The 27,476-nt window shown below is 45.7% G+C and overlaps 2 protein-coding genes and 1 long non-coding RNA gene across 5 annotated transcripts in view; all 3 read right to left on the bottom strand.

Moving 5' to 3' along the window:
- The window catches only part of slc23a1 (solute carrier family 23 member 1), a 53,501-nt gene extending 43,247 nt beyond the window's left edge, over window positions 1-10,254 (bottom strand). Inside the window, exons 1-5 of the mRNA XM_049591324.1 lie at window positions 10,162-10,254; window positions 9,981-10,099; window positions 7,829-8,002; window positions 5,293-5,422; window positions 5,084-5,151 (exon numbers count right to left, since the gene is read on the bottom strand). Coding sequence (XP_049447281.1) covers window positions 5,084-5,151; window positions 5,293-5,422; window positions 7,829-8,002; window positions 9,981-10,099; window positions 10,162-10,243 — 573 coding nt within the window. The 5' untranslated portion in view covers window positions 10,244-10,254. The remainder of the gene's footprint in view (window positions 1-5,083; window positions 5,152-5,292; window positions 5,423-7,828; window positions 8,003-9,980; window positions 10,100-10,161) is intronic.
- Window positions 5,793-7,559, bottom strand: LOC125898943 (uncharacterized). 2 transcript variants are annotated; one of them, XR_007450694.1, is made up of 3 exons: window positions 6,880-7,519; window positions 6,664-6,757; window positions 5,793-5,830 (listed from the first exon to the last, which is right to left on the bottom strand). It is a non-coding gene; the product is annotated as an uncharacterized LOC125898943 (long non-coding RNA). The 2 variants fall into 2 exon arrangements; XR_007450695.1 differs by lacking the exon at window positions 5,793-5,830 and having other exon boundaries at window positions 6,431-6,757; window positions 6,880-7,126; window positions 7,450-7,559.
- Window positions 10,255-11,521: 1,267 nt separating the features above from the next.
- On the bottom strand, window positions 11,522-24,184 carry pwwp2a (PWWP domain containing 2A). 2 transcript variants are annotated; one of them, XR_007450670.1, is made up of 3 exons: window positions 23,204-24,184; window positions 15,278-18,893; window positions 11,522-15,246 (listed from the first exon to the last, which is right to left on the bottom strand). XR_007450670.1 is itself a non-coding variant. In XM_049593012.1 (2 exons), exons 1-2 carry the CDS (start codon window positions 24,112-24,114, stop codon window positions 17,009-17,011), a joined length of 2,796 nt encoding a protein of 931 aa, XP_049448969.1. In that variant the 5' UTR covers window positions 24,115-24,184; the 3' UTR covers window positions 11,522-17,008. The 2 variants fall into 2 exon arrangements, 1 of the variants encoding a protein (XP_049448969.1); XM_049593012.1 differs by having other exon boundaries at window positions 11,522-18,893.
- Between the last annotated feature and the right edge of the window lie 3,292 nt (window positions 24,185-27,476).

Below are 27,476 nucleotides of genomic sequence, written 5' to 3'. Positions count from 1 at the left end.
TCCTCAGAAATGCCACAAGTCTCTCTGCATTCTGGATGAGCTACCTGGATCTAGTGGAAATTATGCTGGCCCTAATTAGAGCCTCTAGAGAAGGCAATTGAATGCTTCGCTGCCATCAGACAAATGATACCAAGGTGTTTTGCCTATGACAAGGTTAACTATGCCCAGTTTCTGCCATTCTACTATGCATCTATAGTGGGGTTTCTATCCAAATGTATCAAAATTTTTGAGCGCATTTTGTGAAAATGCACAAAAGAAAATGCGAATGTATGCCTGTTTCCATTCATTATTGTTTTGCGATTATTGGGAGTCATCAGGAAGAGCAGTAGGTGGTGCTTCTTGTGAAAAATGAACAAAATAAAAACACCCCCGTAGAAGAAGAGTGCACCATGAGATGACATCATAAGAGAGCATCTTATGCCCACTGTAAACAACGACACACTCAACTGACACTCAACAACTGACCATGGACACATTCCTAATAAACCTGTCGGCTCTTGGGAGAACTCTGGTTAGCATTTTGTCAACGTTCACAGTGTACCTAACCATCTTGAAGAACAGACGACAAAGAAGAAGTTTAATGTTAAGAGTACTGTCAGAAATAGCTGGAAGTAGACCAGCTAAGAGTCAGCTAAGAACAGGAATGCCTATGTTCCCCATGTGTATGGGAATATAGGCATGTGAAGGACTGTTGGGAAGTAGCTGTCCAGCAGCATTTCACTTCCGAACTCTGGCTGAAACATTTCCGTATGTCAAGGGCTACATTTGAGGATCTGTGTGCCGGTACGTCATCGCTTATTCGCAAAACCTGTTTCCATAGCAAAAAGTCCCATTTTCCTTTTATCGATACGTTGACTGCACCTCCAGATGTTGCTAATGACCTCACTGGAGCCCATAAAATAGGTGAAGATGCTTATGAAGATTTCAAGCAAAAGAGGATGGAAACAGACAGCTCAGACACAAAGTTTCATGACAGAATTCCAAAGAAGAAGCTGAAAACATTCACAGACCTTAGTTAAAAATCACGTACCCTTTGCAAGAGAAAAGAAGTTATCCTCAACGCTGATAGGAAGCTGTTTGGGGAGGTGATTCTTGTTGCAGAAAGCAGACAGCTGTACATGGGTGAACTTTTAGCCCACCCCCTTGGACCGTTGCCTTGGGCCCTAGCCAACAGTGATGGGTCACTTCGTAAGACCAACAAGGCAGCTCTTGCCAGGGACTTGGAGACACATGTCGCCCCAGCAGAAACCATCCCTCAGCCTTGAGCCACTCTGATAGATGGAATGAGCTTACTTCAAAAGATGAAGGGGAATGATACAACGTTCTCCCAAATGGCAGAATCAATATTGGTTCAAGACATACATGAAGCTGATCAGTGCCAGCGCACTGATGTTATCTTTGATGTTTACAGAAAGATGTCCATCAAAGATTTGGAGAGAGCAAAGAGAGGCACAGATCCAGGTATTCAGCTTAGGAGCATTGCGCCTGGCCACAAGATACATCAGTGGAGGAAGCTTTTGTGTAGCTCTATAAACAAAACACACCTCATCAGGTTCTTGTTGGAAGATTGGAAGGGTCAACTTGATAAGATCAGTGAGAAAGTGCTGTATGTCACCTGTGAGGATGCCTGTTTCAAGCTCACAAGGCAGCGATGGGAGGAGGTTCCGGAGCTATCAAGTACCCAGGAAGAAGCTGACACCCGCCTTCTACTCCATGCTCTACATGTCGCTGAATCAGACTGCAAGGGCATAATAGTCACAGCAGATGACACAGATGTGATGGTTATATGCATTGGGATCAATAACAAAATCCCTTGTCCCATGTACCAGAAATGTGCCACTAAAAAGCTGAGTCATGCACTAGGAGATAGTGTCTGTGATGCTCTGATTGGAATGCACTCATTTACAGGCTGTGATACAGTTAGCACTTTCAGTGGCCGTGGAAAGTCAGCCATATTTAAAAAACTGAAGACTAACAAGACCTGCCAAGACACATTCAGAGAGTTGGGAAGCTCCTGGGAGGTCTCAGATGACCTATTTGGAAAGCTCCAGGGGGTCACATGTCAGATGTACCTGCCTTCCACAAGCACAACTGAAGTTAACACACTTCGTTACCAGCTATTTTGTGCAAGGCGTGGAGAAATAGACTCCACTCAGCTTCCACCTTGTGAAGATTGCCTTTACATGCATGCCTTACGAGCAAACTATCAGCCTGCTATCTGGCAGAGAAGTCTGGAGTGCACTCCAAGTGTACCAAATCCAAAGGATCATGGATGGAAGATCCATGATGGGGATCTGGCCATTGAGTGGATGCGAGGTACGTCTGCACCAGAGGATGTATTGGCCCTACTATCATGCTCCTGCTCACGAACATGTAAACTTTAAGAATGCCCATGCCTGCAAAATGGTCTGCATTGCACAGACATGTGTAAACTACAAACCTGCAGCAACCAGGCAAATGAGCTGAAATGTTTTCCAGAGCTGAATGATAGTGATGTGGACGATGAATGATGTGACAGAGTAAATGCTATACTATATAACAGCTCTAGGTGACATTATCTCTGTGCCTTATGCCATCTCTCCCTCTGTTTTAAGGACTCACCAGCCACAGCTCCTGTCTCTTCTCACCTGATTCAAAGGCTGCCATTGCTGTCTCTCCATGCTCTCCGCTGACATTCAGTTTCATTATAGTAGCTCTGAGTGTTAGTTAGGGTGAGGGCAGCAGGTGGGTCCCCCTATTTTAGGACAGCCTACAATGGAGAAATAAGGCATCTCTTTCCCTCTGCTAGCCTGGGAGTCCGCCTTAGGCAAGCGGTAGCACTCCCTTTGCCTCCTAGTTATGGGTCAAATAGCAACTGGACAGCTCTGAGTGCTCGTAGGCCTACTGTAGACGACAGTAACACTGAGTGTTAGCATAGTAACTGCGTAATCAATTTCCCCTCCTTGTGATTGTCTTCATTAACCCTATGGGCTCTAGGCGTTTTTAGAGTATTTTTACTGCCTTTACTTTTAAGCTCATATCACAGTCATTATAAAGGCTACATACACATGCTATATCTTATTTTTTTTTCAGGACAATGTGGGCTAACCAGAGTTGCCATCATTTCATGTCCTTCTATGTGCCTGTATTTTATTTTAATTTTTATGTCAATGAAAAAAACAAATCCGTGTGACTAAATTTTTACATTTCTACGTGTATCTCACCATAGCAAGTTGGAAGTTGACATATTCTGCCATATATGAAGAGGGGAGACTCTCTGGAATCTGGCAATATAAGAACCATGATGCTGGGACATTCTGTCACTTCACAGCTGTCCAAAACATGTGGTTTGTGCCAGGCAGACATGATTGCCTATATTTACATCTAAGATCATAGAAAAATAGTCAACCCAGTGCAATGATGTCCTCCAAGATAATATTTGCCACTTTGTTTGCAGTAAAAAAAAAAAAAAAAAAAAATTGCACATGGGAGGAGGGGGGGGGGCACGTGTCCCCCTCAATGTATGTGGTGACTACGGCCCTGTCATGCATGCACAATTAGGCTGCAGTTGTCTGGGTGCACAAAGGTGAAGTGACTGGTCTTGTCATACAAAGTTTGATGGAGTGTCAACTGGACAATATGGAGATATTTGCATCTTGAAAGCTGGACTACAAATGTGGATAGACAGGGAGAAACACACGCAAGCCTAAGACGTGGTAAGATACGATATTCCTCACTGTATGAAGTGACTGATAACAAGATCTGTATAATGGATTGTAAAGAAATTCGTCAGGTTTTTATTTTGTAGACAATTAATCTGGATTTATAGCGTGATGGGATGACAGCACAATGATGTGTGTGGTATCATTGGAAAGCTCTAGTCCTGCGCTTTCATGTGATATGCGTGGCATTTCTGTGCGAGCCTGCATTCGTGAGTAATCCATCCAAGAGTAATGTGTGTGCAGAGCTGTATGAAAGCTCTGTTATACATCATTTTAGTGTAACTTTATCATGCTTTTTCGCTGTGAAACCATTGGACTACCGACAAGTGCTTGGTCTTGTCGGAAAGCTACAATTCCACTGTTTCACGTGATTATGCGTGGCTTCTCGCTATGACGCACGGTCGCGGAGAAAATCCACAGAGAAGAACAGGTGTGAATTTGGACGCACTATGCGTCGTTCAGGCCCATAGAGTTAACACAACTGGTGCATATTTAAATAAAATATTTCAGAAAATGTGTAATACAAAAAATACTTGTCTTAATATGAGTGATCAAGTTTCATGGGGATATCTATTAGTTAATTTTTCACCCTATTTGTAGTGTTTTGCCTACACGGGTGTAAGTTTGTTTACAGAGTGATAACTATAATTAAGCTACTAGATAGGCAGGGCTATCATACCAAAATATAAACTAGAGACCTGTAGAGAGATAAAAATGCCAGAATTGTTTGGTCCCCGTGGGTGATAGGGGCCTACCAAGTTGTGAAAACGATCCCTTTAGCCCCTGGACTAATAGGGCCCCATTCTATTTGTCTGTTTGAAGTTCTGGCTGCACTAGTTACCTGTCAGGGGCTGGTGACATCACATGGTGAGGTGAATAATCTAATAACCTACTTTTATGATAAGATAACATTATTTGTTCATACTGTTAATGATCATTTATAACAGATGTTGTCTTTACTCCATTACTCCACTTACTCTTAAATATGATCCAGAAATATATTCTCCCTAAAAGTCACATGACACTGACAATACTGACACGTGTGTTTAAAACTCTCCAACAACATTACAGAGTGTTAAACTGAAACCTCATCAGTCTGCTGAGGGTTAATGATGATTATCAGCTGTGAGGGTCATAAGGACAGAGGGGTGTCGTATGCTGTAAAGCCCTGTGAGGCAAATTGTGATTTGTGAAATTGGGCTGTATAAATAAAACTGATTGATTGATTGATTGATTGATTGATTGATTGATGATCACATCATTCTTAATAGCGGTAAACATCCAGAAGCTCCTCCCACAGAGGGAGAAGAGCGCACCTGTCTGCTGCCCCAGGTGTCACCTGGGCCAATCAGAGCCTCTGTATCATTAATAATCAGTAATACCTCTCTGATCCGTGGCTGCCAGACATGTGACGTGTTCAGAGGAAGACTCCAGTTCCCATAAATCTCCTCTGCACAGGAAACAAAAAAAAACAACAAATTACCTAAATGATTGTTATTGATATTATCATGCAGCGGTTTGATCAAAGCATTAATCTACGTATTGATTGATTTATTGAAATGATCCTGTGGGCGGACAGAGACTGTCTCACCCTCTGTGGGACACGTCCATCGGTCCAGACTCAGAATCGCCTGAGCGGGAATCAGGAATGCAAATGCACTGGCCTGGAAGAGAGGAAGTCTACAAACACAGAGACAAACATCAGTCTCACCTGTCTCTGTCAGTCTCACCTGTCTCTGTTAGTCTCACCTGTCTCTGTCACTCTGACCCGACTCAGTCACTCTCACCCGACTCCGTCAGTCTCACCTGTCTCCATCACTCTCACCTCTCTCCGTCAGTCTCAGCTGTCTCTGTCGGTCTCGCCTGTCTCTATCACACTCACCTGTCTCTGTCAGTCTCACCTGTCTCCGTCAGTCTCACCTGACTTTGTCACTCTCACCTGTCTCCCTCAGTCTCACCTGTCTCTGTCAGTCTCACCTGTCTCTGTCAGTCTCAATTGTCTCTGTCAGTCTCACCTGTCTCTGTCAGTCTCAATTGTCTCTGTCAGTCTCACCTGTCTTTATCACTCTCACCTCTCTCCATCAGTCCCACCTGTCTCTGTCACTCTCACCCGACTCCGTCAGTCTCACCTGTCTCCATCGCTCTCACCTGTCCCTGTCGGTCTCACCTTTCTCCATCACTCTCACCTGACTCCGTCATCCTCACCCAGCTCCATCAGTCTCACCCGACTCCGTCAGTCTCACTTGTCTCCATCACTCTCACCTGTCCCTGTCAGTCTCACCTTACTCCGTCGTCTCACCTGTCTCCATTACTCTCACCTGTCTCCGTCATCCTCACCTGTCTCTGTCACTCTAACCCAACTCCGTCGTCTCACCTGTCTCCATCACTCTCACCTCTCTCCGTCAGTCTCAGCTGTCTCTGTCGGTCTCGCCTGTCTCTATCACACTCACCTGTCTCTGTCAGTCTCACCTGTCCCCATCAGTCTCCCCTGACTTTGTCACTCTCACCTGTCTCCCTCAGTCTCACCTGTCTCTGTCAGTCTCACCTGTCTCTGTCAGTCTCAATTGTCTCTGTCAGTCTCACCTGTCTTCATCACTCTCACCTCTCTCCATCAGTCCCGCCTGTCTCTGTCACTCTCACCCGACTCCATCAGTCTCACCTGTCTCCATCGCTCTCACCTGTCCCTGTCGGTCTCACCTGTCCCTGTCGGTCTCACCTTTCTTCATCACTCTCACCTGACTCTGTCATCCTCACCCAGCTCCATCAGTCTCACCCGACTCCATCAGTCTCACTTGTCTCCATCACTCTCACCTGTCCCTGTCAGTCTCACCTTACTCCGTCGTCTCACCTGTCTCCATTACTCTCACCTGTCTCCGTCATCCTCACCTGTCTCTGTCACTCTAACCCAACTCCGTCAGTTTCACCTGTCTCCATTACTCTCACCTGTCTCCGTCAGTCTCACTTGTCTCCATCACTCTCACCTGTCCCTGTCAGTCTCACCTCTCTCCATCAGTCTCACCTTACTCCGTCGTCTCACCTGTCTCCGTCAGTCTCACCTGTCTCTATCACACTCACCTGTCTCTGTCAGCCCGTCAGTCTCACCTGACTTTGTCACTCTCACCTGTCTCCGTCAGTCTCACCTGTCCCCATCAGTCTCACCTGTCCCCGTCAGTCTCACCTGACTTTGTCACTCTCACCTGTCTCCGTCAGTCTCACCTGTCCCCATCAGTCTCACCTGACTCCATCACTCTCACCTGTCTCTGTCAGTCTCACCTGTCTCCGTCACTCTCACCTGTCCCCATCAGTCTCCCCTGACTTTGTCACTCTCACCTGTCTCCGTCAGTCTCACCTATCTCTGTCAGTCTCACCTGTCTCTGTCAGTCTCACCTGTCCCCATCAGTCTCACCTGACTCCATCACTCTCACCTGTCTCCGTCAGTCTCACCTGACTTTGTCACTCTCACCTGTCTCCGTCAGTCTCACCTGTCCCCATCAGTCTCACCTGACTCCGTCACTCTCACCTGTCCCCGTCAGTCTCACCTGTCCCCGTCAGTCTCACCTGACTTTGTCACTCTCACCTGTCTCCGTCAGTCTCACCTGTCCCCGTCAGTCTCACCTGACTCCATCACTCTCACCTGTCTCCATTACTCTCACCTGTCTCCGTCACTCTCACCTGTCCCCATCAGTCTCCCCTGACTTTGTCATTCTCACCTGTCTCCGTCAGTCTCACCTATCTCTGTCAGTCTCACCTGTCTCTGTCAGTCTCACCTGTCTCCGTCACTCTCACCTGTCCCCATCAGTCTCCCCTGACTTTGTCACTCTCACCTGTCTCCGTCAGTCTCACCTGTCTCTATCACCCTCACCTGTCTCTGTCTGCCCGTCAGTCTCACCTGACTTTGTCACTCCTCCAATCCAGAATCCAAACAGGAAGACACAATCACACCTGTCCACACCTGAACTAACCACAGTTCAGTTTAGTCCTAGTCTGAACCCAGTAATACCAGTCTGAACCCATGCTGACCTCTGTCTAAACTGAATCAAACCAATGTAAACCCAGTCTATAGCCCTCCCTGTACTCCCAGTGTACTCCCAGTACTCCCAGTGTACTCCCAGTACTCCTAGTGGTACCTGCAGTCCCAGTAGAATACACAGGTACCAGGGTGGGACGTCTTCAATGGTGTAAATCATATCTGACCCCACCACCTGTGCTCTTATTTGCAGCTTCTTATTTCTGTTATCTTCCATTGGCAGGTTAACCTCGGCTGCCTTATGGCCCCGCCCCTCTGCCAGGTGATCTTGACTCTGATTGGACAGACAGACAGACATACCTGTTAATACTGGTAATTATAACATGTTATTACATGGCTCTATTAAATGCTGTATTCTGATTGGAAAGTCGCGGCATTCAGCGGTCTGTTATTACTGTGTAATGACCGTTGCAAGTAGCAACGGTCATTACACAGTTGCTATGTAGCCCAGCGTTGCTAGGGATGCGGTCCTGCAACACTGCAGCTGTCAAACAACTTCCGAGGGAAAAAACAAACAGAAATTGCTGATTTTAACATTTCTTTTAACTTATTTGGAGAGTAGCTACAAGGATTTTGAGGAATGGGATGCCGCTGAAGAATAAGAATACAGACTTTCTCTGCGAAAAACAAAAGAAGACGGATTTACACACTCGGCAGTCATGCTTAATGACATTTTATGCGAGTTTTATGCCTCGGTTCAGTCCGCTAAGCCTGGGTGAGTACAAAACTTTCACCAAAAGTTGTCGAATCCGGTCGGTTTTAATGCACGTCGCGGAGGCAGACAACATTATTTATTTAACTGATAATTAGCCGTGTAATAAGCGGGATAATGTATAATGAGCCGGTGAATACTGGGAAAACAACTCCCAACAGGGGAATAGAACCCCAATGCGCAGAGGCATATTCTAGGAGTGGCAAAAGCATTCAAACTCTGAACCAGACCTGTCCACCTCTTAATCACCTGTCCACCTGTTTGTCCACCTGTTAATCACCTGTCCACCTGTTTGTCCAACTGTTTATCACCTGTCCACCTGACAAACACCTATCAACCTGTTTGTCCACCTGTTAATCACCTGTCCACCTGTTTGTCCACCTGTTAATCACCCGTCCACCTGTTTGTCCACCTGTTAATCACCCGTCCACCTGTTTGTCCACCTGTTAATGACCTGTCCACCTGTTTATCACCTGTCCACCTGTTTGTCCACCTCTTAATCATCTGTCCACCTGTTAATCACCTGTCCACCTGTTTGTCCACCTGTTTATCACCTGTCCACCTGTTTGTCCACCTCTTTATCACCTGTTAATCACCTGTCCACCTGTTTGTCCACCTGTTAATCACCCGTCCACCTGTTTGTCCACCTGCTAATCACTTGTCCACCTGTTTATCACCCGTCCACCTGTTTGTCCACCTGTTTATCACCTGTCCACCTGTCTGTCCACCTGTTTATCACCCGTCCACCTGTTTGTCCACCTGTTAATCACCTGTCCACCTGTTTATCACCTGTCCACCTGTTAATCACCTGTCCACCTGTTTGTCCACCTGTTTATCACCTGTCTACCTGTTTATCACCCGTCCACCTGTTTGTCCACCTGTTTATCACCTGTCCACCTGTAAATCACCTGTCCACCTGTTTATCACCTGTCCACCTGTTTGTCCACCTGTCCACCTGTTAATCACCTGTCCACCTGTTTATCACCTGTCCACCTGTTAATCACCCATCCACCTGTTTGTCCACCTGTTAATCACCTGTCCACATGTTTGTCCACTTGTCCACCTGTTTATCACCTGTCCACCTGTAAATCACCTGTCTACCTGTTTATCACCCGTCCACCTGTTTGTCCACCTGTTTATCACCTGTCCACCTGTAAATCACCTGTCCACCTGTTTATCACCTGTCCACCTGTTTATCACCTGTCCACCTGTAAATCACCTGTCCACCTGTTTATCACCTGTCCACCTGTTAATCACCTGTCCACCTGTTTATCACCTGTCCACCTGTTAATCACCCATCCACCTGTTTGTCCACCTGTTAATCACCTGTCCACATGTTTGTCCACTTGTCCACCTGTTTATCACCTGTCCACCTGTTAATCACCCGTCCACCTTTGTCCACCTGTTAATCACCCGTCCACCTGTTTGTCCACCTGTAAATCACCTGTCCACCCATTTGTCCACTTCTCCACCTGTTTGTCCACATGTCCTACTGTATGACCACCTGTCCTACAGAGCAACATGAAGGACGTGTGCTTACCTGAGACGCGTCGTCCATTTCAGCCATTTGACTTCCTGAACAATCGACCACAAGATACTGCAGAGAGTGAGAGAGACAGTGGGACAAAGTCCAAACGCTATTTGGACTTTGATTATAAACTACACACAGAGACACACAGAGACATACAGACACACAGAGACACACTGACACAGAGACATACAGACACACAGAGACACACAGAGACATACAGACACACACAGAGACACACTGACACACATACACACAGAGACACACAGAGACATACAGACACACACACAGACACACTGACACAGAGACACACATACACACAGAGACACACAGAGACACACAGGGAGACAGAGACAGGAGTCTTCCAAAAACTTCACCCTGGACTCTGGTTTCAAAGAAACACGGTTTCAGGGGCCCAAAAGTGCGGTTTCGTGTGGCCAAACAGCCAAATTGCATAGAATAATACACGGTTTTAGGTCTTATTGTACACTCACCTGTCTGACACAGAGTCCACTCCCCTCAGCTGAGCGCCACCCTCCATCTGTCTGACAAACCTGCTCAACTCAGCACACCAACTCAGTGATGTCACAGGCTGGAATTCGCCACAGGAAGAGGGGGCGTCGTTTCTCTCCTGTACACCTCCACCTGTAGTGTTCTTAACTGATTAATTAAATCCTGTAAATTTACCGGGTTCATGTTGATGCTAAATCTGAAAGTTTAAACTTCAACTGACGCTCTGGGTCTGTGAGTCAAGGTTGCCCACCTGAGACAGGTGAGTCTGATCCAACAACATCAGACTGTGGAGTGATGATGCTGTTGGATCAGACTCACCTGTTGAATCAGACTCACCTGTGTCAGGTGTAATAACGACATTGGCTCAGAGTTTGAATAAAATAAAATCAGTCTCAGAGCTTGAACCTGTGAAACATGATAAAAAAAACAAACTTTCCTGTAAATGTTGAATTTAAATGTTTAAATGATGAACAAACAAACAGGTTCAAACATGCGTGTTTTTATTGCATTTATCATGTTTTACACAGTTTAACAATAAAGATCATTTTTCTGTCGTTGTTACATTTCAGCTTCACATTAGAGGAAAAAAATCTGTGATGAGTCAAACCTCTAAACAACCTCTAGATGACCAGTTTAAACTGGTTCAGACTGGTTCTGATCAGATGTAGAAACTAAAAGGTAAAAAGGGACGGAATCACAACATCTCTATTTCTACACCTGATCAATAGTCAATAAACCATCTGTCAATCACACAGTTTCCCTCTGCTGCAAGTCTTTATGCTAAGCTAGGCTAACAGGTCACCTGACAGGTGCGTGGAGGGTGTGTTCAGGTGCAGTGGGCGCTGCCTCCTGCAGGTCATCCCGACTGCTGATTGGACGAAGCAGTAGAAAAGATGAAGTCATCATTTTATAAATATAAACTCTTCATTTAAATAATTATCGATTGTTCATGTCCGTGTGATCAATCAGCTGACACCTCTCATCCAGTCACAGCACAGGAATCTCAGCGTCAGCAGCTCTTCAGAGTCGCACTGCAGAGACAGAGACAGAGAGACAAGTGTCACTGATGACATCATCAGACAGAGGACAGCTGTGTCTGAAGTCACTTCCTCTCCGTAGCTGTTGGACTACAGAGACAGACAGAGAGAAAGACAGACAGACAGAGACAGAGACAGAGAAAGAGACAGACAGACAGAGACAGAAACAGAGACAGAGAAAGAGACAGACAGACAGACAGACAGAGACAGAGACAGAGAAAGAGACAGACAGACAGACAGAGACAGAGACAGAGAAAGAGACAGACAGAGACAGAGAAAGAGACAGACAGAGAGACACAGACGAGGACAGACATGTACTCTGAAGTCCACCTGCGGTCTCCTTCAGAACATGTCAGGGACAAAAGGACTGTCGTCTCACGAGGACCTAGACAAACTTGTCCCTGGGTGCGTCTTTAGGAGACTCAACGAATGTCTTTATCATGAGACAACTGAGTCCTCACTGACTTCCTCACTGACTTCCTGTCTGTCAGAGTTCCTTTCAGAATAAAACTCTGAACGGTTTCTGACTTTCAGTCTGACCCGTCCAGACGTCTCATGTCCTCAGGGACACGTCTGCTCAGTGTCTTCAGAGACAAGACTCAACATGGAGACACAGTGTCTCCAGACGTCTCAGGACAAACTGCAGAGACTCAGGTGTTTAAATCAAAGACCAAGACATCTCCGTTTGTCTGTTAAATCACATATTTATTTCTCTCAGTGAACTTTCATTTAATTTAATGTTATTTCATTTATTTTTTTTCATTTTATTACTTTATTTTATTTATTTGATATTATTTTATTTTGTTTGATGTATTTGATTTTTATTTATTTTTTCATTTTATTATATTTTTCTTATTTTTTTTTTAATTTTGTTAGTCTATTTTATTTTGTTATTTTATTTCCTGTCCAGCTCTGTGATGTCGTTGTTATTTGTTTGTTCTAGGTTTGGTCTCGATGCATTCAAGGTCCTCTGTGTGCTGAACGTTGCTGAGCTGCGTTCATGAACCTGACTCATTGCTCATTTATATCAATCCCATAATGCACTGCTCTGCACGTCATCAGTGATGAAAGGATCAGTAATCAGCGGATCAATATTAACTGATCATTAATCATCTGCTGTGTTCATATGAACTGATTTCTGTTGTTGATGACGTTGATTTCTGATTGAATTATAACTCAGAGGATTCAGCATGTCGTCGTCTCAAAAACAAACGTCTGATACTTATTTATATTTATATTTGTGTTTCATGTTTTTACTGAGGATGAATTCACCTGAATGAGCACATGAAACTCACCTTCAACTCCACTTCCTGTTTACCTGACCTTAACATGGCTGATAACATGAAACTTGGGCTGCGGTCGGAAAGTCCCTCCTATCGTCTATTCCTAATTACTATTCCTTGACCTCGGTGGGAAACGTCACGAGGTCAAGGAAAGATGAGTAGGAGAATTCATAAGGACTTAGGAAAAGAGAACCGCAGAGCTGAGAAAATCTAACCGCACTTACGCTGAGCTACGTCATCATGCCACGGCGGATGTTATTGACCTGGGTCTGCTGTGGTGAAACTACAGTGTTCTGAAGATGGACTACAAAATGCACACGATGAGAACATACGGGGCGTACGTTCTCATCGTGTTGTTTCATGCAGGATATATAAACGTGGACAACATGGTGAAAGATATTGTTTAATTACTAAGGTCGGAACTGAATTAAAAAATGAATATAGGCTGCCAGCCACAAACTGAAACGAAATTGTCACATTGAGAATGTTTGCTCACACTCACCCGTCTGAATCCCAAGCAGTAAAATGAATTGATGATATTACTAAAGGCTGGCAATACAACAGCGCTCAAATGAATAAATGACTGATGCAAACTGAGCGTATGTTACGGTGCGTGTCCCTCCGTCCACAGCTGTGTTCAACTTGTTTGTTTTATAACAGGATAAACAAATATTAAATGCATTATTTTGTTTTTCCCGTGTGAATAAAAAAAGAATGGAAATCCACGTGCTTTTTCCATTTTCTTCTTCAAATGGGCAGTTGGAGGCGAAATGAGTCCACAACCAGTAATTAACTTGTGTTTGGCCTTTATTGTTAAATCACTATGATGTGCCCCTACTGCACAGATACACAGATAAATAATAAATAATAATAATAATAATATTAATAATAAAAGGGACGCTGCTGTGCCTCGTGCGTAAATGTGCATAGCGTCCCTCTTTATGGGGAAACACGCTTATTGTTTCTGCTGCGGGGTGGGGTGGGGTGGGGGTGGGGTGCTCGCTGCAGGTATTTAATAACCTCAGGCAGATATCTTTTAACGTTACAGTCTTTTGTATTTTTGTTATGATCCTTCCACTGTAGCTCTGCAGGAAACACTGTACAGGGGAACACAAAGTGGGAAGCAGTAACGTCATTGATTATTTAAATCTCGATACGCCGAGTATATGTGCATTTACGCACGAGGCACAGCAGCGTTACTTCATTGATTATCTATGTATTTCTTTAGATTCAATTTTATTTATATAGCGGCAAATCACAACAAAAGTCATCTCAGGGCACTTTACACAGAGAGCAGGTCCAGATAATACTCCTGAATCTATCTATCTATCTATCTATCTATCTATCATCCATCCATCTGTCCGTCCGTCCGTCCGTCCATCCATCCATCCATCTATCTATCTAGGCCATAAGCATAGCCGATGCCAATGTATTGAGATGCAGTAGGGCAGATATCAGATGCAGTAGGGCAGATATCAGGTGCAGTAGGGCAGATATCAGGTGCAGTAGGGGCAGATATCAGGTGCAGTAGGGGCAGATAAAATAGATATAACAATAAAGGCGAAAAACAAGTAGGATTCTGGTTTTGGTTTAATTTCTATATCAATTAGCCATTTGAAGACGAAAACGGGAAAAGCACGTGGATTTCCGTTTTTTCTTATTCACACGAAAATCGGAAAATTAAAATGATGCATTGTTTATTTGTTTATCCTGTTATAAAACAAGTTAAACCAAGCTGTGGACGGAGGGTACACCAATAGTAGCGAAACGTTCATAGTTCTCATCTAAGTTTAACATAATGTTGAAAGTTGAAAAAATATATATGAACAAGTTATGGCATGAGATGTTTAATGCTTCATAAACAGTGGTAATTTAGATGGTGATCTCCTTCCTTTCTCGGTCATGTTGAGCTTTTTCTTTCCTAATCATTTGAGTTTGTGAATGGTGCGTAAACATTGCTGCCGCAATGACTTGTGGGATGGAATTATGTCCTTTCCTATCGCTTAGGAAGGTCCGATGTATCCTATGCTAAAGGAGATCTGAAAGGAAGCACTGAACCTCCTTTCCTTAATGTTTAGAGAATTTGAACGGCTCTTTACATGGTGACCACTGAAATACTTCCGGGTCATTTCACTCAGCTAGGAACCTTCCCAAGCAAAAAAAGACTTTCCAACCACAGCCTAAGAATGGACCGTGACCTTTCACCTCTGAGGCTCATTACACCCTCCCAGGATTTACCCAGCACCTACTTTCAGGATATAGTCTGAACCTGATCAAATAGATGATTCAGTATTTAGACGGTACCTGAGTACATATAATACTTCACCTAATGCAGTAGGCCTTCTTAAACCTGATTATGTATTCTCCATAAATTACTCTGTTCCTGCTGTATTATTTCAGTTATTACTCTGTTCCTGCTGTATTATTTCAGTAATTATTCTGTACCTGCTGTATTATTTCAGTAATTATTCTGTACCTGCTGTATTATTTCAGTAATTACTCTGTACCTGCTGTATTATTTCAGTTATTACTCTATACCCAGCTGATATTTTCCCACTCTGGTTACAGAGTTGTTTTTACCTGAAGTCTGAGTCACACGTTTAATCTAATCTGATTACTGTTTCAATCACATTGAAGCCACTGGTTCGTTAAATTAAATCTCAGTGGACTTTTGAACAGGTCTGATGATGTAATTTGGTTATTGATTATTATAATTATTGATCACTGATGACACTCCAGGTAAAAACAGCTCTGGTGACCCGTTTACCAAACATCTGTTTGCAGGTGAGAAAATCTGAGTGAGTTCTGCCGCAGGAGTGCCACTGAGCGAGGCACCGGCGTGACCGCTCAAGTAACAGCACCACAGAAGAAGAATGACGACGATTCAAAGATTCAAAGTTTGACAGTTTTTTAATAGAATTTAAAACATGAGAGAAAAAAAACAGACACAGGTGAGACTCAGGTGAGTTCAGCTCACGATCTCTGATCTGCAAACAGACGGGAAACTGAGTCCCACAGCACAGAGGGAAAATCCACCTTCATCATCAGCATCAGCATCATCATCATCATCATCATCATCATCGTCAGAGAGCAGAGCAGCCGTCCTGTCCAACAGTCAGTGTGTCCTACCTGTCCTACCTGCCGTCTGTCAGTCTAATGGTGATCCACTGAGGCCCTGGGGTCAAACACACAGCGATCAATACGTCTGATCACTGATCAGTCTGATCAATCAGACATCAACAGCTGGGTCACACACTGATGACATCATCAGCACAGGATTACGGGGACCCATGATTACAGAAGCTGTAATAGTTGCTGTGTTTGTACCAATCAGAACAGACGGAGCTGGTCACATGATCAGGCTCTGACTCAGCTCTGGACCCTGATCTGGACCCCGGGCCTCAGTTAGAACAACACTTTGTGTTTCACAGTTTTTTTACTTTCAGTCTGTGGATGTCCCTCAGCAGAACCCGCAGAAACCATGACAACCAGCACAAAAGGAAGTGACATGTCAGAGCGTCACAGCGTTTCACCTCGCCACCAGCAGACAAACATAATTAACAGAAACCAATCAGAACTCATCGATCAATCACTGCAGCTGGATGTGACCACTGTTAGCTTAGCCAATGTTAGCTTAGCTTTACCATCTGGATCTTAATTAGTGTTTACTTTGAAATCATAGGTTCATCTTTGAAGATGTAAATGTGTGACATCATCCTGATGATGCTTTCAGCCAATCACACTGGACGTTTAGGATTTCCTTTTAACAGATATCCTGCTTTCTACATTACCCATAATGTCACTGGACAGTGTCTTTCATAGAGCCTCTGTGCCTGGCAAACAGACTGATGATATCACCATGACATCATCAGGTTAGTTAGCAAACAGACAGCGCTGTGAAGGCGAGGAGAGGGGAAACGCTGCTGCTGACTGACACCTGCCTGAAACTGAGGACCTCTGTGAAGACCTGGGGAGGTGACCACAGAGGTAAGCCCTGCCCACGCGGACAGGTAATTCAGAGGCCCCGCCCCCTCCTCTCCAAAAGGGAAGACCAGAACAGGAAACAGAAACGTGAGGACCGTCCATCTGTTTGCGTCCGTCTCAGACAGACAGACAGGTATCAGTCTGAGGAAAGGGGGGGGAAGGCTCCTCCCACTTCCTTATATGGGCGGGGCAGGAAGGGAGGTGTTGGCAGCAGTAGCTGATGCTACGTCTCAAACTGTGTGAGCAGCGCCCGGACTTCAGGTGTCAGCTGTTTCGCTGCGCTGGCGGCCTCGGCAATGGCACGACGGTACGGCCCCTTCCTCTTCCTGTCAAAGCGTGACTGGAAGGTCTCCAGGAAGGGCGACAGCTGAGTAAGCGGCAGGAAGGAGGTAGTGGGGGAGCCAAACCAGGAGACACGTGCCTCCTGCCGCACCGCCAGCCCTGTGTCGCCGCGCCGTGACACCGTTATGCCGAGCACGCGCGCCGGCCACCAGGGGAAGCCGTAGATCTTTGCCCAGACGATGTCGCCGACGCACACCATCCGACCATCGGGGAGCGAACATTTGGACACCAACTTGGAGAAGACGGAGGAGGACGACGAAGATGAGGAGGAGGAGGAGGATGTGGAGGACTTACGACGCCTCTTCAGTTCACCTTCCTCCTCCTCTCCGCCGCCGGCCTGCGTCTCCTCGCCATCAGCTCTGGGGGGAGGGGCGGTAGGAGAGGAAGAGGAGGGACACAGAGGCCCTAACGAGGAGGAGGTAGGGGGGGCGGGAGCGGAGGGAGAGGAGGAAGGTGGGTCTCCTGGAGGGGGGAGGTCAAAGGTCTCTGTGAAACTGCATTCTGAGTGGGAGGAGTCTGAGGAGGAGGAGCAGGGGGGAGGAGCCTCCACTACCTGCACATCATCTCTTCCCTGTCCCTGCTCCGCCCCCTCCTCCACAGAAGAGCTGACCTCCTGCATGTCCATGGCAACACTGGCTGCACAGGAGGGGGGAGTCGGAGGAGGAGATGTGGTCGAGGGAGGGGGTGGCTCTACGGGCGGGGCTGAGTTCACTGTTGGGGCAGGGCTTAACAATGGTTTGGGAGGCGATAAGCGAGCACTCTGTTTGGGCGGGGATGAGGAGGAGGAGGGTGCCTGGCTGTCGTCGGTACGATACCTTTGGGGTTTGAGGCGCATTCTGGGCGGAAGCACCGTGTGAGGACTCGAGCTGACGGCGGTGCCGCTGAGGTGCTGCAGGCGGCGAGTGAAGTGCACCTTCTGGTTGTGGTTCTGCAGGGCGGCGGCTCGGGTCATGGCCTTGGTGCGTTCCTGGTTTTGACCCTGGTTCTGGTTCTGGTCTTTGGGCCGGCGATGTGGCGGTGGTGGCTGGGAGCTCCTCGCCAGCTTCTTGAGAACCTGCCGTGCTTTGGACCGATCGCCCGTGGAACCTTTGGCCAGAACCTTCTTAGAGTTCAGATTCAGACACATGCGACTGGATGTGGATGAGGAAGGTGAAGATGAAGCCACGCCCCTCAGGACACGGCGAGAGGAAGATGATGATGAAGATGACACACGTATCCCTGATGATGAGCGTCTGTCAGCAGCAGTACGCCCTCCCTTGTCATCACTTCTAAGCCGTTTGACCTCCGAGGAGATTGGCCCCTCGGCTGTTCGCCGCCGCCGTGACACCTCCTCACTCCTCAGATCCACTGTGCCCCGCCTCGAATCCCTGTGCCCACCTGATGCCACCACACTTTTGCATTTGTCGCACAGCACCTGGCGGGGGCGGAGCTTGATGGCATTCATGATGGAGGTTGGCTCCTCGCAGCGGTAACGCCGCTTTGGCCGTTTGATCTTGCGTGGCAGTGGCTGAGGTAAGGCCTGGTTGTAGGTGTCCCTGATGAAGAGAGGAGGGGGGTACGGCGCCCCCTCCTGGAACAGTGGTGGCAGTTTGGAGGTCCAGGAGAGAGGATGGGGAGAAGACGGGGACGTGGGGCTAACGATGACCTCTTCCTGTTTGGTGGATGGGTCAGCGTTTTTCAAGGGGGGCGGCTGCACAGACATCTGTGGTCGACTCCCGTCGTCCCGTCTGGGAAACACTGTGATGGGGATACCATACGGTCCAAACCTGAACACAGAGAGAGGATGAGAACCTTAGAGTCTCAATACTCACCGTAACAACCTCAGATCTCACCTGAAAACTCAAAGTCTCGTCTGAACTCAAAAAATCTCGTCTGAACCCTCAAAGTCTCATCTGAACTCTCAAGGTCTCGCTGAACTCAAGGTCTCGCTGAACTCAAGGTCTCATGTGAACCCTCAAAGTCTAGTCTGAACTCACAAAATCTCGTCTGAACCCACAAAGTCTCGTCTGAACACTAAAGTCTCGTCTGAACTCAAAAAGTCTCATCTGAACTCAAAAAGTCTCGTCTGAACTCAAATTCTCATCTGAACACAAAGTCTCGTCTGAACACTTAAGTTTTGTCTGAACTCAAAGTCTCGTCTGAACTCAAAAAGTCTCGTCTGAACCCTCAAAGTCTCGTCTGAACTCTCAAGGTCTCGCTGCACTCAAAGTCTCATGTGAACCCTCAAAGTCTCATGTGAACCCTCAAAGTCTCGTCTGAACTCAAAGTCTCGTCTCAACCCTCAAAGTCTCATCTGAACACTAAAGTCTCGTCTGAACTCAAAAAGTCTCGTCTGAACTCAAAAAGTTTCGTCTGAACCCTCAAAGTCTCGTCTGAACACTTAAGTTTTGTCTGAACTCAAAGTCTAGTCTGAACTCCAAGTCTCGTCTGAACTCTCCAAGTCTCATCTGAACACATGAACTCTCGTCTGAACTCAAAGTTTCATCTGAACTCAGTCTCGTCTGAACTCCAAGTCTCGTCTGAACTCTCCAAGTCTCATCTGAACACACAAAGTTTCATCTGAACTCCAAGTCTTGTCTGAACTCACAAAGTCTTGTTTGAACTCACAAAGTCTTGTCTGAGCACTAAAGTCTCCTCTGAACTCAAAGTCTCGTCTGAACTTACAAAGTCTTGTCTGAACTCAGTTTCAAAGACTCTGAACTTGTTTTTTTTTTTTAAATGTTTCAAAGATGCCTGAAAACAAACACATCTGATCGTTTTTGTGACTAAAAACATCCTGTTAAAATAATTTCTTGTTGATGCGTTTAAAGACGTCTTTTGAAACTGAATGCCCTGTTTTTGTGTGTGTGACGTCATAAAACAATATGGATTCTGATGTTTAGTAACTGATGATATGTGACACATAAAGTCCAGTTCAGACCAAAGATTGGTGACGAGACAAAACCCCTTCAGAACGTTACAGAGAAAAGTGTCAGTGGTGTGACCTGGCCTGTCTGAGCTTGACTCAAGCCAGCTGATGGTGTCACCTGACACTCAGCTGGTCAAATGGCCGGCGGCTGGTTTTAGCCGTGCCCTCTGTTTCCGTCCTCACGGTGTGCCAGTGTTGGACGGTGGGTCGCTGTATGTGCTTATGCCCCACTCACATACACATTTTTATTGACTGATGAATTGGCACTGGTTATTTATATTATTATTATTGTGGCGTTTATGCACTTCTGTTTCGTCATGTAAACAAAGGACGCCGCTCTCAGCTGCGTGCACCACATCAGACAAGAGACGTCACCACTTCTGTTGTCTTCCTAGGTTCTTTACTGGAGGTGACGTACAACAAAGCGATTAGTGAAACGTTCGCTGCTCGTCTCTGCCGCTCAGACAATGCCTTGTTTAGTTTGTGCAGTGATACGAGGAGACAAATTGTTTACTTCTTATTTCAACATTACTCCTCGTCCACTGCGGCGTGTTCCACAGGAAACACTAAGTAAGCTTTAAGTTCCATATTAACAAACACATCACATTCAGTGATGAGGCTCCGCCCAAAGGAAGTGTGCCCACATCATGACTTTTATCCACATTAACACACATGTGGAATAATGCCGCCATCTGCGGTGTGTAGACCTCAGTGTGGATTCATCACAGTAAAACAACGATGAATCAACGACAGCATGGCGGAGTCTGAACATTCGTCAGAGTAAACACAAACAAACATCGGTTGGTGTGAAAAAAAAAATTCCTCACAAATATTCAGATTAATGTTTCAGTCCAGTTTGAACAAAACTGCTTCTGTCTCTGAACGATCACACTGATCAATAACATACTGTCTCTGAGTTATATTGATTAGCACTGACTGTTTATTATTGTTTATTATTGTGTGCTCTGGTGTATGAACTGAATTGTTGTACTGACTATTGTCACTGTGATGAGGAAAAATTGCTGTAAATAGAAAAGGACATCCTGCTGCTGCTGTCACTGTTTGACCAACACATTCAGTAATCAGGGATCAAAAATATTGTTATAAAAAAGATTCAATAAATAGGGATCAATAATAATGTTATAAAAAAGATTAATTAATCAGGGATCAATAGTAATGTTATATAAAAGATTCATTAATCGGGATCAATAGTAATGTTATAAAAAAGATACATTAATTAGGGATCAATAATAAAAAGATTCATTAAAGGAATAGTGCACCCAAAAATGAAAATTCAGACATTATCTACTCACCCATATGCCGATGGAGGCCCTGGTGAAGTTTTAGAGTCCACACATCACTTGTGGAAATCAGCAGGTGGAGCGGCTAGCACACCTAATGGTAGACGGCACCCCAGACTTCGTCCAAGAACACAAAATTGAATCCACAAAATATCTCCATACTGCTCGTCTGTAGTGATCGAAGTGTGCTGCAGCCGCGACATAAAAAGTTATTTGGAAAAACGTCATTTGAACTGTTTTTAGCCTCACTGTAGCCTGTAGCTCTGACTGCTTCTCTGTGCTCCGCGCTCACATGTGCACGCTCAGGGTGATCAGTGATGCACGGTCTCTGAAGAGCAGCAGTCTCGTCAGTACTGATGTCCAGATTCTCAAATGCAGGCATCGCCAATTCCCAGTGTGAGCAGCAAAGACTTTCCTCATCCATTAGCATTGCTTTGCATTTGAAACAACTACACCACCAGGTTTCCAGTGCTCGACTCTGGTATTCTGCGGCTGGCTGAGGGTTAGGCTCATGAGCTGCGGCGGCTGCTTCGTCCAGATTTCCGTCCGTATAGTCGGGCTCAAACAAATACGGCTCAACAAAGAAATGCTGTTCCTCCTCAATTTCAAAGTCTTCAGACATGTTGGGCTGTCCTTTGCTAAAAGACCGTAGTGCAAATTATCTTTTAGCTCTGTGGTTACTGTTGTCTCTCCCTGCAGTGCACGTGTCACGTGATGTAAACACGGGTGAGCAAAGCTCATGCTTTCGCTGGTGTCGCGCAGGCGTGCACACGTGAGTGCGGAGCACAGAGAAGCAGTCAGAGCTACAGGCTACAGTGAGGCTAAAACCAGAGTTCATATGACGTTTTTCTAAACAACTTTTTATGTCGCGGCTGCAGCACACTTGGATCACTACGGATGAGCAGTATGGAGATAATTTGTGGATTCAATTTTGTGTTCTTGGACGTTAGTCTGGGGCGCCATCAGCCATTAGGTGTGCTAGCTGCTCCACCCGCTCATCTCCCCAAGTGATGTGAGGACTCAAAACTTCACCAGGGCCTCCATCGGCATATGAGTGAGTAGATAATGGCTGAATTTTCATTTTTGGTTGGACTATCCCTTTAATTAGGAATCAATAATAATGTTATAAAAAAAAGATTCATTAATCAGGGATAAATAGTAATGTGGAATTTGTGGAAGGAATTATTGATATCTGATCACATTATTAAAGGCATTATTGATAAACGATCACATTACTGAAGGTAGCTCAGTGGCCTAGTGGTAGAGTGTCCGCCCTGAGACTGGGAGGTCGTGGGTTCGATCCCTGGCCGGGTCATACCAAAGACTGTAAAAATGGGACCCATTGCCTCCCTGCTTGACACTGCTTGACACTCAGCATCAGGGGTTGGAATTGGGGGGTTAGATCACCACATGATTCCCGAGCTGCTGCTCACCGCTCCCTCAGGGGATGGGTCAAATGCGGAGAAGAAATTTCACACACTCAGGTGTGTGACAATCAGTGGGACTTTACCCTTACCTTTAGTATTGATAACTGATCACATTACTGAAGGTATTATTGATACCTGATCACATTATTAAAGGCATTATTGATAAATGATCACATTACTGAAGGTAGTATTGATAACTGATCCCATTATTAAAGATATTATTGATAACTGGTTACATTAATCGATCATGTTATTGATCAATACTTAATTAACATCACCTGTCAGGCCTATATTACTGATCACATTAAACTGATCACATTAATCAATGCTATTATTGATAACTGATAACATTATTAAAGAAATTGATATCTGATCACATTATTAAATATATTATTGACAACTGATTACATTCATCGATCATGTTATTGATAAAGTTTTACCTTTTTGAAACATCCATCAGGACCCCGGAGAACACCTTCTCACCCCGCCGGAAGGACACCACCAGCGCGTCATCGATGACGTGGTCCAGAGAGACCCGGACCTCGGACCCAGGACTCAGATCCGGCCCGGAGCCGAGCGGCGGAGCACCGACAACGGGCTCCGGCCGAGAGGAGTCTTCCCCGGCGGAACCGTCCGCCGCTAGCCGCCTCTTCGGAGACCTGCAGGGCGGGGAGGAGTCCCGCGGGCCGCCGCCCGGCAGCTCTTCGGTCCCCGCTGAGTTCTTCCCGTACCCCGGCTTCGGGTCCTGGCCGTCCGAGACCGACAGCCGGTCAGCGGTACCGTCCTCCGCCGGGCCGGACCTCAGCTCCGGTTGGGCCGGAGCCGTGTAGCCTCTGTCTCGGCCCGCGGTCTCGGTCCGATCCGTCGTCACGTTGGTGGTCGGTTCCGCCGGTTCCGCCAGAGACAGTCCGGCCTCGGTGACGGGAGGGGGAGCCGGGAAGGAGTGCAGGAAGACGGCGGAGGGTTCCGCCAGGATGCTGCGGTACGCCGCCTGCACCGACACGTTCCCGCCGCCCTCTGGATCCGCCGGTACTCCGGGAGAGAACCGGTCCATGCTGATCAGGTCCACCGGGAAAGTATCGATCCGTTCATCGTTAACGGCGTCATCAGAGAGCGCTGTTCCCGCCGCGGGCTCCAGCTCCGGCCTGTCATGGCGGCGCTCCTCCCCGTCCCCACCATCCTCCACCCGGTGGACAAGCGGCTCCACAGGCGGCCCCTCGATTTCCAACGGGGCTCCCGGTAGTCTCGGGCCGGTCGGGCCCGGTTCTGACGGGCCCTCGTCGTTCGTCGCCGCGGTTATTGTTGTTGTCGGAACCGCCGCAGCTCCTGGCTCTGCAGCCACGGCCGCCATTTTCTTCCGCTGTGCTGCCAAAGCGGTGCTTTGCCCCGCCCCCCACTACACTGCCAGCTGCGCAGGCGCGCTGCCGTTGGCTAGAGAGCCTGTCAGTCAAGTGAAACGAGGCAGAGCGTCGCCTGTGATTGGACGATCCTGGTAGCGTCCGTGTGGCTAATTGGATGATTCTGTTCGGGGGCGGTTATCTTCACAAGAAACAAAAACATCTAAACTCGATCAATATCTGATCAGTAGAACAGTTTCTGATTCACAGAGGCCTCATTTAAAAAAAATAAAATAAAATAAAACAAACAAGATTTTTTTTAAAACAGCTTTCTTCTGATCATCAATATCTGATCAATAAGCTAAAATATGAGCCAAACCTGTCAACATAAAATTCATCAGTAATTCATCAGTGAATCACCTGACAGATACTATGAATCAGATCATCAATAATCTGATCAGTCAGTGAATAAATAAATAAATAAATAATTGATTTGTGTGCGCAGATCAATAAAGTGTGATGTCAGTGGATCAGTAACACTGAACAGACCTGAGACCTTCAGAATAAAAGCACTGAGTTAGTTTGACTGACATTAGTTATCAGTAATGACTGAATTAAAATCAATAATCAGTGTGATGACAGAGCGACCGTCAGCCAGTCAGAGCAGAGTATCAATCACACTGATTGATCAGTACGACGATGTTTTGTTTTGATATAAAGTTCCTTATTTTCTACTCCTCAGACTGACGTCATCACATCACATCATAACAACAATATTGATAATAATAAAAATATGTTTCTGTGTGGGGGCTGTGACATCACGTAAAGACAAGATAAACAAACAGAAATAAACATAAATCAGTTCACGTGTTCACGTGTGTGTGCTTGCGTGCAAGACCAGCGAAAGCACGTGAACACACATGAAGGCGGTGCCCATGTCTCACGGTCTCACGCAAGCGCACACATGTGAGAGCGGTGCCCAGAGAGGCAGTCAGAGCTACAGGCTACAATGAGGCTAAAAACAGAGTTCAAATGAGGTTTTTCCAAACAACTTTTTATGTCGGGGCTTCAGGACACTTGGATCACTACGGACGAGCAGTATGGAGATATTTTGTGGTTTCAATGATGTGTTTTTGGACGTTTGAATCTGGGGCGCCGTCAGCCTCCATTAGGTGGAGTTGTGTTGCTACCTCCTCTCCCCTTGGATCTCTGCAAGTGATGTGAGGACTCTAAAACTTCACCTGAGCCTCCCTCGGCATATGGGTGAGTAGATAATGGCTGAACTTTCATTTTGGGGTGCACTATCCCTTTAAGGGGAAGTGTATAAAAGAGAAGCCAAACCATGGGATGCTCTCGCCACTCTACCGGAAGAAGGCAGCAGATGTTACCATGGATACAGACAGACGCTTCGCTTGCACTGCTGACAAAGCTGTCATGTTTCACAGGATAAGAGGAACAAGAATGAAGAGACTCATTTTTAATTCGTAGATTGATTAACTGCTTTGTTTCTTCTTCTGTCCGTGTGAACACATGATTATGTTTCTTTTTAAAAATCATGAGAATGGGATGAGAGAGTTTTTATACAGTTTGAAATAGTTTATTTAAGCATATGGACGCTGCAGCTGCTCTCCACCGACTGCACCGCCTGGCTCTCACTTGATCTAACAGCTGATTGGTTCAGATGTCGACTCAACAAGATGACATTTTAGATAAACTTTTCACTTTTGTTGAATTTCAGAGATTAAGATTGTATTTGTCTGATTTGAAGGTGTATTGTGTGAAAGAAAACACATGTGACTGATGGTGAAGTTTAGTCGTCACAGACTGAATACATTCATCATAAACTATACAGAGTCTACTGTGTAATAACACTGGACTGTTTTAATTATTGAAGTATTTAGCAGCACAGAGACTGGTGGTCAGTGGGATGTGAGGACTCTTAAACTAACATGTGTACAGATGTGAAGCCCTGACTGTGTCTGACTGAGCCTTAATGAAAGCTGTTGTCTTGTATCAAATATGAAGCTTACAGTCAGACACAGTGTATTCAGCCTGTGTAGTTGAGGGGACAGGTCAAACTGATATGATGCTGATTTACAGCAGAGTTCATGAACCGTGAACATAAATTACAGATCACCTGTAAAGTAGTTTAATAAATTAATCTATCATAATTAAAACAACTGGAGACTGAAACAAACTGATATATGGGTCTGATCACTTTTTTAATGAACTGACATCATTCCAGACAGGATGTTAGTGTGTCTGTGACTTCCTGTACGGACTGAAGGCTGCTGGAAACTGTCCGACTTCACCGCAGCTTTATGTCACCGCCCCGCTGCAGCCGCCTGCTCTCGTCTACTTTCCAGGCGAGGCGCAGTTCATCTCCAATGAGCCTATATATACATAGACGCTGCATTGACCTCCAGCATGAGGCCACTTCTGGTGCAGGCTCCTCTCTCAGGCTGCCTCCAGCATCAGGCCCGGAAATAACAAACTTTTTGTGCGTCTCCACAACGACTCCGGCATTTTCGTCTAGGGATGTCCCGATCCAGCTTTTTCCACTTCCAATCCAATACCGATATTACAGCCTTGAGTTTTGGCCGATACCGATACCGATCCAAGCACGTATTATACATATTCACTTATTTTGTTGTCAGTCATGTTAGAAAAGGTTTGATCAAGCAATATTACTCTAACAAGAACAACTACTTAATCGGGTTAGTTAGAATGATCCACAACAGTTGGTATGAGAAACTGACCTGTTTATTGTTAACAGGGTTAAATAAACAAACTTTAAACTTGAACATTAACATTAAATAAAAAATATAGCTGGTTTGTTTTGGCTGCTTTGGCCCCTTAATAAATAGAAAATAAATCAACACAAGAAATCTTTAAAATGTCTAACACTGAAATTAAAATAGCAGCAAGACTCCACACACTTGTGCTTTGGCCCCCTAATAAATAAAAAATAGATTGACACCACAAGACATTGTTGACATTTAACAATCAATGCAGCCTTTCCTTTTCAGTTATTTTAGTAGTGTCAGTGCCAGCCTGGTGCTGCTGTTTCCTGGGACCAACAGAGGGAACAAAAAACCACACACAATATTGTACAACTGTTTAATCAAGCAATAGTCCATCCATGGCTCCAGTTTCACTAATTGTGCCCAAAACAATGCCATCAGTGCTCTTTACTTAAACAGTAAGAGTGTAAACCAAATAAAAATATCACTCTCAAAAAACCAGAGCAGAAAACAAATAGTCAGTTAACTAAATTGACCGCTACTCTTCCTACCCTCTGTGTGTGTGTGTCTGCCGTCTGCATGTTGGCCTGGTGGATTGATAGTAAGAGCTGGAGCGGATCACTGGAATGGAC

Source organism: Epinephelus fuscoguttatus, linkage group LG12 (assembly GCF_011397635.1).
Source record: "Epinephelus fuscoguttatus linkage group LG12, E.fuscoguttatus.final_Chr_v1".
NCBI classification, from domain to species: domain Eukaryota; kingdom Metazoa; phylum Chordata; class Actinopteri; order Perciformes; family Serranidae; genus Epinephelus; species Epinephelus fuscoguttatus.
The sequence above is the reverse complement of the archived record's forward strand: the minus strand, read 5'-3'. Positions and strand labels throughout refer to the sequence as shown.

What these genes read in the sequence shown, in the direction of transcription:
- pwwp2a (XM_049593012.1), bottom strand. Translation starts at nt 24,114, where the DNA reads ATGGCGGCCGTGGCTGCAGAGCCAGGAGCTGCGGCGGTTCCGACAACA. An exon ending in CTGATGGATGTTTCAAAAAG is followed by an intron (nt 18,894 to 23,203) that starts GTAAAACTTTAT and finishes CTCTGTGTTCAG; the next exon opens with GTTTGGACCGTATGGTATCC.